This window comes from Alosa pseudoharengus, unplaced genomic scaffold (genome assembly GCF_046254945.1).
Source record: "Alosa pseudoharengus isolate Yale_2024_CS ecotype anadromous, Long Island Sound unplaced genomic scaffold, YU_APseudo_1.1 YU_APseudo_1.1_scf_1, whole genome shotgun sequence".
Classification (NCBI taxonomy): domain Eukaryota; kingdom Metazoa; phylum Chordata; class Actinopteri; order Clupeiformes; family Clupeidae; genus Alosa; species Alosa pseudoharengus.
The window spans coordinates 41,821,610-41,834,995 of record NW_027468564.1 but is presented as its reverse complement, the minus strand read 5'-3'; the positions used below and the strand labels follow the sequence as shown (position 1 = coordinate 41,834,995).

Here is a 13,386-nt window from a genome sequence, read left to right as displayed (position 1 = left end):
TAAAAGTAGGCCTATACACAATCTGTGTACACAGAACTTCCTCTCTCCTTACTTCCCCCGAAATACATTTATTATATTCTATACTGACACCTTATGACCGTCCCAGGTATTCACTAGGGGGCAGAAAAAGACACTCACTCGGTTGATGAAACTGGACATAGTCAGTCATCCGCTTCAAAGTCACGCTACCGTAAGGCTAATAATAGCTGTGTCCTCACACTATCGCACGTGACAATTTACTTAAAAAGGTGATTTTCTCTTCTTCTGGCGTATCGTGACAGGAGAACCATGGCAACTTTGGATGCGATTATCTTAGCGATACTTTTTTCCAATACCCTCGATATACATATAGTTGGAACACTTAGTTAATGGCCGTTCATGTGAGCACAATAGCGACTGGTTTCGCCTTGCAGGGTCACAATTTACAAAAGATTCACTGAACAAAAATGCTGATGTGGTACATGAAAATTTAGCTAAAATGTGGAGAATGCAATGCAATCAAGAATTATGGGCGATGCGGAGAGACAAGGCGGCAGCAGATTAAATGCTCACGAGAGAGAAAAAGATGCGGTTTTTAAAGGATGTGCAGACCAAAGCTGTAGCAAGCAGGTGATATTTAGAAATGTATTTTCACAAAATCCAAGACCAAGAACAGACAGACTATGTAACTGGACACATAAAGGCCAAAAATATTGAGAATTCTACCGGGAATGTTAATGAAGACGAAGGAGTGAATGAATAGTGGCAAGCTGAGGCAAGCCGAAGGCTGGCAACAAGGGCCCGACGCTAATTGTAAAGCAATTTACAAATGATTCACAGAACAGAAATGCTGCTGTGGTACATGAAAACTCAGCAAAAAATGTGGAGAATGCAATGCAATCAAGCATTTTGGGCAACATGGAGGCACAAGCCGGCAGCAGTGCAAATTTTCGGGAGAAAAAAAGATGCACATTTAAAACCAGGGCCTAAATTTCAGCACGGGATTGCGTGTATTGCGCAGAAGTTAGTAAGTACAGTATTGCGCATAATAATAATAAAAGTCCCGCAACTCTAGCCATCATAATGCGAGAAATTCCCGCACACATTTTACAGTGCTGTCTGAACGTTAATCTAATAATGGAGCGGCCTGAATGCGGGACTATTGACTGGGCAGAGACGCGCATGCGCAGGACCACTTTGCGGGTGCCTCCCTCTCTCTCTCTCTCTCTCTCTCTCTCTCTCTCTCAGCAGCATTTGTCACCGCTGAAGTCAAATTATAGCCGAGGTGCTTCTACATCAACCGCTATTGACAGGAAAGGAAAACAAAAGTTTAGCGATCAGGAACCGTCAGGAAGCCTATAACGTGAGAGAATATGGATGTGTTCTTCATTTGAGGAACGTTATCATTATCTATTACACCTTTACATGGTATAATTGATTGCGGACGTGAACAGACAGCTACAGACACAGAGCGCATAGTAGGCCTACTTTCACTTTCTAGTGTGCGCATTCATTACATGAAAGATAATTTGTAGCAAAACAGCGATTAAATATTACATATAAGTTTTGTTTTCAAATGTTTTCATGCATGTCTGGATAACAGGTGAGGAATGTTTAGGAGACAGACTATCGTAAATCCTCAAATTATGGCTGGGGTCTTTCATTTAGGCTGTGCAAAGCACAGCACCTTTATTTAGGGTAGGCTTGTATTCGAGACAGCTAGGCCTTTATTTCTTACGTGGTGCGTTTTATTGTGAGACATAGGCCTACTTTTCGTTTGAAGCAGCAGAAGATGTTCGATTTGGGATTTAATTTACATTTGGACTGTTTGATTATATTGCTAAATATCGGAACTGATGACCACTGAAATCTGTGTGGTATTTGATAGTTCACTATTATAGGTTGTATCAGCGATTGCAGACCCCCAAAAGGCCCAAACATAAATGATCACATTCATCTAAACTTTCCTAACGATCCACTAGCTGTCTGCCCCATAAGCAGGCTGTCAAGAAAACGTGTCTCTGTTGGCAGCCTAGGCTCCGAGATATGTACACAAAAACAATTGCTACCAACAAGGGCTGGCAACCCACTCAAAGGCAAAATAAAGTGTTTCAAACATTAACCGACGAGATGCGCGTTTAGGAGAGATATAATTGCATGGGAGGGAGGGGGAGGGACTAGCGAGCTAGCTCTCTGTTTTGAACATCAACAGAAGTGACGTATCCCCACTATCGCTGATACAACCTTTAAGTTTCATGTAGTTGAAAGAGTGTCAGGATTTCCATCCGCATTGCTAGATAAGGCATCCGCTTTCATTCATTCATGAAACGTGTGCTGTGCTGTAATGGAAACCTTATTCCATATAGCCAAAGAGGTCTACGATAGCCTAAATTGCGTTATTTTTTTAATTATGCATGATTTACTTTTTCATAAAATTCGTAGGGTACGCGAGCCGAGTCAGGATGTAGCAGTTTGGGAACCACTGGTGTAGGACAATGACTTTTCATTGGCAACAATATTAAACCAACCAACAATATGAAATATTAAGAAGAGCTCTTTTATGAGTTAAATGGAAACAAAATTATTACTGGCCTTATTTGTCCGAATCTGAGGCCCGGCTATCAATAGAATCCAGGCCATAATTTGAGGATTTAGGTATGTATGTGTGTTTCAGGCATAGTGCAAGCACTAATCTCTGACTGAAAGTTCACAGAACTTGTGCATTTGAGAGCGCTCTCTTGCGGCTGTAGACGGTTTCATGTAGGGTTCATGTCAGTTAAAGCTGCAGTTGGCAAGTCTGACAGATTGAGGAGACTTAGACAAATTGTTGAATGTTTACAACTCTCATGCCCCTCCCGCACTACCACCGAGCACCCTCTCATCAAGTTTGTGCTCGTCAGTGCGCACAAGACTGCACCAGACTTTGATTGACAGTCAGATCTCACTCAGCCCTGCTCTGATTGGACCAGAAGAACCGGGAGCTGTGGATTTTTGCAAAACAAATAACAAGCTCTAGGTGGAGGTAGAAGTGCAGTTTTTTTTATAAAACTGGCTGATTTATGATGTTCTGTCGTTCTGTGTCAGTTTCAGTGAATATGATCAAAAAGATCTTGCCAACTGCAGCTTTAATATGAATTAACATTTAAAAACATATATCTTTTCATATATAAGTCGCACCTGACTATAAGTCGCAGCCAAACTATGAAAAAAAGTGTAGTCCGGAAAATACGGTAAATTATTTTGCACTGTCTCTCTCAGTAAAATCTGACAGGGCAACAAAACATGATCTCATGTGACTCTAATGTTACTACTAGAGACCTTTGTAAAATTGGTGTGGCTCCTTTAAGAATTTAGAGCGAGCGGCCACCGAGAGAGGGAAAGAGAGAAGATGCTTCTGCCGTCTACTGATTGCTGCCAAAACAGAGAGACTTATGCATTGTCTAAACTATTGCCCATTGAATAAAGTGGTGATTTTTCACACGTCTTGCATCTGCCTGTTGCTCATGACTTCGGATACAGTAGAAGTTGGGCGCTGACTTTGGTCTTGGAGCATATACATTAATTATAAATTATCCGACTAACGTGACGATCTGGACTGAAATACAGGCAGGGAAGGTAACATTTCTCAGTATAAATGACCAAAATGTGTGATAACAAAACACTATGCAAACAAATCACATATATCTACTAAAACGGAAACCCCACGGAGTTTGTTTTGTATGCCAAGCTACTTATTCCCAACTAACGCGAAGTACAGAGCTACACCTAAGATTGTTGGCGACACTACACCAGCGACGCTCAACAACAACTAGGCTACACTCATGCATAGTTTAGGTAACAGAAAACCATACATGCGAGGGTATTAGCTGCATTCAACGCAGATACATGAATCTACAGTGGGCATCGCTTTCAAATGGCCACTTCAGTCGCGCATTACGAGGCGTGAAGCTGCGTGAAGCTTTAGTACCACTTTCAGCCACTGTGCGTCGCTCTGCCACTGTACATCGCTCTGTCAGTAGCCTGACTGCCGTTCCTTCTGAAAAAGCAGGAGGCTAGGCTACCTTTAAACGTAATTGTTACAGAGAGGAATCCCAGCCTACGAATTCAATAACAAAATAAATCGTAATTAAACATTACCTCGATTAAGGCTACTTGTATGGCTTAAAGGAACCATATGTAAGATTGTGGCCTAAACTGGTACTGCAATCACTTTCAAAATACTGAAGAGCGGTGTATCCCCATCCCCTCCCCCCTGACTCGAGGTTGCCAACCCTGATGGCGAAACACTACTGACTTCGTGATTAGGAGATAGGTGGAGGGTGGCGCATCAGGCCAAAACACAACATGACATGACAAAACACAACATCAACAACAGTTGAGGGCTGCAACTTCACTTTTTAAATGACAATATCCTGGCTGGACTACTGTTGTCAGTGATATAAGTATTTGAAATTAACATGATTTCTTAATGTCTAGTGACATATCAGGGCCATTTTATGATTAATTGATATATTTTTCTTACATACGGTTCCTTTAAGGCTTGACTATACGGTGGTAGCGAAAATCGAAATCTGCTTTTGATAGCCTACCGGTGCCGCTCCACAAAACGAAAAAATATCTTAATTTGCTGTCTATGTTATTGTCAGTGTTGAGGGTAACGCAACTACGCAAATCAAAACAGTGTCTTAATTTGTCCTACTTCTTGACTGCAATGTAGTCAATTGACTGCTTGACATGTCATTTTTATTTTTCTGTACAATAAACAAATACATCTGCTTTATGCTGCAGAATTACATTCATATTTGGCTGACTGCAGACGCGCCACTTCCCTCCCCATACTCCAATATTAAGATAGTAGTCTATACAAAAAGCACTTCATACTATCATAAAAAAATAGTTAAAACGAATAGCTATTTGCAATTTGACAAAACACTGGTCCTCATTTTGCAAATGCGAGGACGATATGAGCCTGTTGCATTTAGTTAGATGTCCGAGTCACGCATAATGTTTGAAAACCACTGGCTCGTAATCACAATAATTATGACCGCCGCGCAGCGAAGCGGCGGTCATATAGGTTTAGTCAGATTTTTATTTTTATTTATTTATTTATTTATTTATTTATTTATTTTTTCGTATGCCCAAATTTCATTTCTAATTTTGTAATTAACAGTACACTTGGGGCATGGAAGAAGATTAAAAATATTATAGGAGTGCATATTAGTCTCCCTAGGAATACACACCTGTGGAACAATCCATCTATAACTATTCAAAGTTTAAAACTAGAATGGCAATCATGGATTGATAGAAGTAGGACATTCTCTATCTCTGACATTATATCCCAAAACAAAATTCTGACTTTTGAACAGCTCAAAAATAAATTTAACTTAACAGATAATGAAACATTTAGATATCTACAATTGAAAAATTGGATATCACAGAATGTTGAGCTAAATTATAATACTCAATCAACAACATTAGAGAAGCTTTTTATGAAAATTGGAGAGAAAAAGGAACTAATTGGTAAAGTATCACAGATACACATACAAAATGGAAGGAAGGACTAAACCTAACCAATAATATTGCCATCAATGAAAACCTGAGGCTTACACAATATAAGCTCATGACGAGAATATATTACACAAAATCTAAAATACATAAATTTGACCCATCATCCTCTGCTTTGTGTGTGAAATGTGGCTCTCATGTGGACACTCTTATACATGCCTTCATGGAATGTAAGAAAATTAAACAGGGTTGTCTGGAAATTCAAAAGTTGTTGACTGAAACCTGCAAAATTGAGTGCAAATTAACACCTATACTATGTATTTTGCAGAGAACAGATAACCTGAAGTATCCAATAGAATGGCAGATTCTTTTGTCCTCCTTGGTTTATAAGAAAATCATTTTGAAACATTGGAAAGACACACAGGCCCCATCCATGCAGGCATGGAAGGGATTGATGAAATATTATTTAAGTATAGAAAAAGCAATGTGTGAGGACAGAAATAAAATAGAACAATTTAATAGAGTATGGCAGGACATTTATGAATCTTTATAATCAAATGTTGGGCAAGTTATAAAGACTATACGGGAGAACCTCATGGAGAACAATGTGTGAGTGTAGGGTTGTTAGTGTGATCGGGTGTGTGTGTGTGTGTGTGTGTGTGTGTGTGTGTGTGTGTGTGCTAGGGCATCCAGCAGGTATATAGATGTATGGAGTATGAATGGGTATGGGTGTCCTAGGTATATATAGGTGCATGGGTGTATGAGTAACAGAATGTGAATACCATGCCTGAGTAGGATTATAAATTGATAATAGTTAATATGTCTGTACTGGTATAAGCAATTTCTGTTACATGTATGAAATCAAATAAATATAATTATAAAAAAAGAAGGCATTAGAGGATGTTGCCAACCGTGCCAAGCTTCCAGATTTGTTTTAGGACAGACACTGGCAACTGGTAAGAGAGATAGCAATGATTAGTAGGGTGGTTTTTTTGCAAAATGTAACCTCTTAAACTGTTCCTTTTAACTTCAAAATTAGAAATATGCAAACATTTTGACCTTTGACCAACCCCCAACTGAGAGAGCTGAGGTGGCTATCAGTAAGTATATTTGAGTGGACAAACATAATTTCTCTGACAGGTGACATGTTGAAATCTTGCTTTAGACCTCAATAATCTTGTAATATATATTATTTTTTACCTTAATGCAGCAACAGAAAGAGAAGGAGGGTGGCAAAGGTTGCTGCTGTTGAAAAATACTTTGAGAGTAAGTGTGTGTATGTATGTGCGTGTGTGTAGCTGGGTAGGTCATGGTACATGATACAAAAATACAGAATTTAAAGCTCTAACACCACACTTAACTCACAACCCACTACTGACAATGGAATAACTCTTTTAGAGAGAAGTGTGTATGTGAGTGAGGGAGAGAGACAGAATATTTCTGTAAATGTTTAACTATGTGAAGTAAGGGATAACGGCCGCCGAGTTGTCCTGTTATACGGAATTAATGGACGAGGGCAAGGGGCAAAGAACTTCATTCAAGAAGTCCTTTAATTCCGTATAACTGGACACACCTCGAAGGCCGTTATCCCGCTTATCACCCAGTTGCCACTGTAAAGCCATGCCTTTATAGCACGCAAAGGAAACACGTGGTATCGTGTAAAAAGAAGCCCACTAGTTCAGCTTCTTGTACAACTTTCGTTGGCCCTATAACAACGATAGCATGGACAGTTAGCTTGTTTACAGTTGATTCCATTGTTGCGACCCGTCGTCCTACTATCGTTGTTATAGTTACCATTCATAAGCATTGATATGGAACGGCGATTAAACTTTTTTTTACCAGATCTACTTCATAGGTGTCCCGTTATTCAGAATTAAAAGCCACCCCGCAAGCCAATCAGAAAAGAGTAATAAGTAATTTTACTGTGTGTGGGCCACAACTGGGCCAGAGCAAACTCTTTGTGTCAGTTATCAGTGACTGGGCCATTTTTGGGCCGGGGACCAAGCCAGAAGTGGGCCAACACTGAGGCAACCCATAGGCAAGGTAGTGGCCCAGAAGTGGGCCAGAGAAATTTTGCTATAATATGATATATATAATTCTTTATTTCAGACCCAGGGGGATCCATATCACAGTAAAAAACACAGGGTAAAAATACAACAATACAAAGAAGCCTCCCACAATATTCAATGTCTAGCATATCAGACATTTTCGCCAATGGTTCCACAGTCTGGAAGAAAATCTAACAGAACTGCGTATAGGATTAGCCAACACAGCAATTAAGTCATTTTCTGACACAGATACCCTACACATAAATCTATACATCAGATTACGTAAAACAGCAGAGCAGGTAGGTACCCCAACACTGACAAATAACTGGATTGCACTGGAGCTTCTTGGCGCACTCAGCAGCAGCCTCATGCTGTCATTATACGCCACTGTGAGTTTTCTAATGCTGCCTTGTTTATAACTACACCATAGGTGGGCAGTATACAAAGCTGTACAGTACGCTCTGAAGAGTGATATCTTCACAGATACGGAGCACATGCTAAACTTACGACCCAACATGTTTGCTTGAGCATATAGCTTCCGTCGCTGCCTATAGATATCTTTGTCATCAGACAGGTCATTTGCAATAATATGGCCCAAATATGTAATCTCACTACACACACTGAGTACAGTGTGTAACGGCGTGGGCTAATTTACGCCATCACATAATGAGGGACAAGAAACAGTTGTAAAGAATAATTTATTTAAAGAAGTGCAATCAAATCAGGTCAATACTATGTGTCTAGGGTATTTTGGTGCAATGTCGTGCGTGTATGGATGTAGTGAGCGTCTAGTAGATCAGTATCAGGATGTTAACTGTAAAGGAAGAAAATTATCATTACGATAAGAAGAGTGAGATGAAGAATGATAGAGAGCGTGTCCGTGAAGGAAGGAAGACAAATAGTGCCTATATGAAAGGAAAGAGTGCCCCCCTGTTAGAGAGAGAGAAGCCCTTTTATAGCCCAACCCCTAAGTGCAGGTGAAACCAATAAGGCACTTAGGCTGTCCAGGACACCTAGGCATAGCACCATGGTTCGAATTACGGGGGGTATTGGGGGGGACCGACCCCCCTAGATGAGACTTGGACCCTCCCAAAAGGGATGAAAATAATAGTTTGGGGGGTACTGAAAAAAATTAATAACATTTAATGTTATCCAATATTGCATGTAATTAAATGCAGCATTGCCATCACATACCAACAATTCAGGATATAATCTAATGAAATACGATTTTCAAACCCTCACCCCCATTGGGCTGTACCATTACTCTGGTACGTTCAGACTGTGTTCTTTGCTGTGATATAATACTGACGAATTAAAACAAATGCACAGTGTAGGCTGCAAAAGCCTGATATGCGTATGGGTTAACAAGCGGTGGCCAACTGGCCATACATTTGTCTAATATTTCACTGCCTTTGTAACATAGTGATAGCCAACCTTAGAAAAACATTGAGTAGCAAGATCCCTATGGTTTAACCGTAGGTCTCCCTTCCACTCAGCGGCCACGACCATCGCTGCTGTTTAGCTTAAAAATCAGGCCTACAATCACACACCATAGGAGTTCCATAGATATACTGACACGGGAGAGATTTAATGAGGCGATTTATTTATCATTTTGTGCAATTTCATTCTTATGTTCATATGATATATAATATCATGTCTAAATAAATGAGGGAATTTGCACTAATATTCAGGAAATTTCGCATGTAGATTTGTGGTTCTCAACCTTTTTTAAGCAAATGCCCATACACCCATAATTGCAGCGTTACCTGCAGTTTGTTTGAAACGCTACGTGAACGTATAATAATCATTTGGACCTGAAATGTCTTTCCTAGTTGCCATTATTAGCGATCAGCCTTTCTTAAAAGCGTATTGCTGCACAAACGTTTTGTGATATAACACCAGGCGCACAATGCACTAGGCCAGTGGTTCTCAACCTTTTTTCAGTGATGTACCCCCTGTGAAATATTTTTTCAGCCAAGTACCCCCTAACCAGCGCAAAGCATTTTTAGTTGAGAAAAAAAGACTTAAAACAGAGCACTGTGCACCGTGCCATCGCTACACTTCAACCACGACTCCATCGTTTGAGTTTTGACAGTGATTGACAGGTGATGGCGGGTGGCATGTGACAGGTTGGGTCGAACCATCCTAGTATGTTTTTTTTTTAGGATAATGAAATTGAAAAGCCTACAGAAATATAAAATTCATTTTGTGAAATTATATTTTCCTTAAATGTCTATTAAATAATTGTTTTTAAAGTATTTTTGCATGGATTCTACTTTTTAAATATATGTATATTTTTAAATCTCACGTACCCCCTGGAGTGCCTTGACGTACCCCCAGGGGTACGCGTACCCCCATTTGAGAACCACTGCACTAGGCTACATTATATGAAATGCCCTACGCTAAATAACGTGAAGATATTTGTTTTCCAACCGTGAACAAGTCTTTTTTTTTTATTTGCTTGATGTTTGGCAGGCTAGCTATCCAAGAAAAACGAATCAAATGAACCAAAGGCTGGCCTTGTATTAGGCTAGGTGAACTTGGCTATTAAACGGGAGACTTTCTGTGGCCCATCTGTAAACAACTCTGGGTCTTAAATTTAAGCTGCATGTTTGCCATTTTCCGTGCTATTGGTCTGTATACATTTCCATGTTTGCATTGCACTATTTTTTGACTGTGGCGCGCAATTTTACGCACGGTGCGCACCTTGAAACATTGTTTACCCAAATTCAACCCTTCCCATAACGTGTAAGGTATATTGTGCTTGCTAGTATGATTAGTTTATTTTAATTTGTCGGCCAGCCAGTAACGGTCATATGACCTACCGGTATATTTCGAAGGGAAATTGACTGTGAACCACAAGTGTGAAATCATGTGTGTACGCCTATAAAATGGAGAGTGACGTCACCAATCGAAATAGCTGTACCCCCCGAAGCTCACAGTATAATTCGAACGCTGTGTGTGGTCCTAATACTCCGTCGTACAAACGAAAGTGTATCTAGTGCATGATCCAACAAACGAATAACTCAGGCCGTTCAAACTCCTGTGACTGCGCCTTACCGCAAATAAGCAATGGCAGTTTAGGACAGAAGACGCGTCCATTAGACCTGCTGTGAGGCAGAAGTTGCTTTATGAACTTGAAGGCAATTAATGTCCAGTCCACAACAAGCAACATTTTGCACTAATTAAACACCGATGTCACACTAACTGCAGTTCAGTTGCACTTAAATGTGAGATCCACAATACAAAGATAGGCCTACATTTTTAGTCAGTAGAAATGCAACAACCAAACAAACAGAAAAGATTACCACATGTAGCCTAAACATAACAAAAAACTAACCTCCAGATATTTGATGGACGCAATATACGCCGAGGAGAAGGGCAAGTACGGTTAACTTCATCTTAACATGTAACTGATGCAAGTGCTTACTAACCACCTGCCAGTGTGGCCTAGCACAGAACAAGTAATGACAGTGGGACGGCAAACCGGAAACGATAAAATAAGAGATCCAACGACATCGTAGAGCAGCACCTGCGTCATCTGTTTCGTGGAAGAAGTTTCTAGGTAAGGTTGGGATGAGACAAAAGTGCAGCCAGAGAAATGTGTAGCAAAGGGCACTGCCGCGGGGGGCAGGGGGCGGGGTCCGTAGGCTAGTGTGCGCTCGTCTGTCATGCCCTATACGCTGCAAATTAAATAGCATGCAATGGGCACTCTCCCTCTCACGCTACACTGTTGGGTTTTAAAAGCGAAACTGATGACACAATTGACTGGGTTTACTGTAGCCTAGGCCATTGTTTCGCAAAGTGTGGTCCGGGAACCACTGGTGGTCAGCATCGGCGTCAAGGGTGGGCCTTAGGGGGGATTGAAATAAAATCCATATTGAACACTGATGTTCAACACTTAGCCTACTCAAAATGAAACATGACACGTGTGTCAACTATGCTACTGTTGATTTTGTGCGCAAACTGCGCGATGAAGAGGGATTCTGCACACTCGGACACAGTTGCAGTGAGTGCCACCGATACATTTACCACCACTCCTGCAACGCCAAATGAGCATAAATCTCGACCAGTAGGGTTTTTAGACACTGCTGCATAAGAAATTAAGTAAAAGGTCTCAAGATAGATCTGGGAGGATAATGGAAAATACAAGGTTTTGTTTCTGACCGCAGGATGACCCAAGCACAAGCTGAATGCATGAGCTGTTAATCTAAATTGCAGAAACCGTAAATAAAGGGCCAAACTGACACGTCGCATTTCTTATATTTTCCAATATTGTCCAGTGTTAATGATAAACTCGAGCAACGGAGACATACTGCTTTTGATCATGTAGGCTACTTTAAGGGGAGATGGAATCGCCCTTAAGTGAGCGCAACACAGCACGGGTATTAAACTGCTTTATCCAGAGGGAGACATTTTTGGATGCAGTGACAAAAAGCCTTTCATGGACCTGGCTGGGAAATGCGACAGTTGTGGAGTCGGCATTCATAGCCTGTCGCTGCAAAACCATCTCCAAACTCAAAAACAGTAGAAACCAGTCAATAAAAGTGGACTGTCAGAGCAGCACAACATACTAAAAGCCATGCCGAGTGTCCTGTTCGCTCTTAAACTTTCCATCACAGTTGGTGCATCTAGCCTACCTAGCCACTTCGTAAATGTGTTAGAATTTGTTATTTAGCCTACTTTAAGGAACATTTTGAGCGATCACATAGCCTACATGCAATGTTGCGATATTATCAGTACGTGCAATTTGCTTTTGAGCATCTTACAAGAACATTTCGAAATGAATGGAAAGACACAGTGAAGACTAGTGTAGCCTAGGCTTGCTAGATGAGTCTGTTACAGCCTATTTACAAGTATTGTAGCCTTATGCAATGCTATTCTATTAAAATTATATTATTCTAAACGTTGTGTGCTAGTCTATTCAACGCTATAGGCTATGACCACTATGTTCTTACACAATTTCACCCATTATCATATTGTTTCAGTTATCCAAAAGGCTCGAAGGATGCTCTTTATTATATGGCAATTTTGGAAAAATAACTAATAAAAGTGAGGTGAAGTCCCCCCCGTCAGTTGCCCGTCAGTGCTCATAGCCCCCCCCCCGTTGCTCTCTGGCGCCGACCCTGCTCTATAAGTATCTATCTTGCTGACTACATTAGGCAAGACACAGAGCTGATATAAGCAGGCCTTGCTCATAGTAGACAAAAATTCTCAAGTGCATCTTCAACCCACACTAAACAAGGCATTCCAAAACCTGCTTCTGTCAATTCTGCGTAGCAACACCTGAGTCATCTTGGGAATCATACATTTGTAACTTTGCATCAAATCATAATGCATTTCATAACTTAACCCTTGTTGAAGTAGGCTTTATTGTTTTAATAAGACCTTTAATGCGTTTTTAATATGCTAAATACAAAATCGAATTCAAGACAAACAGAATATATTTCATAGTTTACTAGTTAGCAAAACTTTTTATATCCAGCAACTACACACTGATCAAAGAACTTTGGCAGGTCATTGCCTAGTATGCATTTTTCCTCCACGCCTGTTTTATCAATGGTGACAAGATTAGCCACACATCACCACTGGAACCATCTTGACTCAGCGCCATTGTCAGAGCTGCAAAGAGAGACTTTCAACCATGGGCGGATTATGAACTTTTGGGCCCCTGGGCCCAGATGTATTAAGGCCCCCCCCAGTAATTGTCGTATATGTGGGAGGGGGGGTTTGGGGGTCCTCCCCCAGAAATGTTTAAATTAGTTTGATGTGATTTCCTGTATTCTGGTGCATTTTGGGGATGGTCAATACTAAATTCAATCAGATTCATAGCCTAAATCCTGATTTGTTGATA

General features: G+C 40.6%; 1 protein-coding gene across 1 annotated transcript in view; it reads right to left on the bottom strand.

Moving 5' to 3' along the window:
- Positions 1 to 10,980, bottom strand: part of LOC143128184 (patr class I histocompatibility antigen, A-5 alpha chain-like) — an 83,041-nt gene extending 72,061 nt beyond the window's left edge. Inside the window, exon 1 of the mRNA XM_076289835.1 lies at positions 10,873 to 10,980. Within this exon, the coding sequence (XP_076145950.1) occupies positions 10,873 to 10,933 (61 nt within the window). The 5' untranslated portion in view covers positions 10,934 to 10,980. The remainder of the gene's footprint in view (positions 1 to 10,872) is intronic.
- Between the last annotated feature and the right edge of the window lie 2,406 nt (positions 10,981 to 13,386).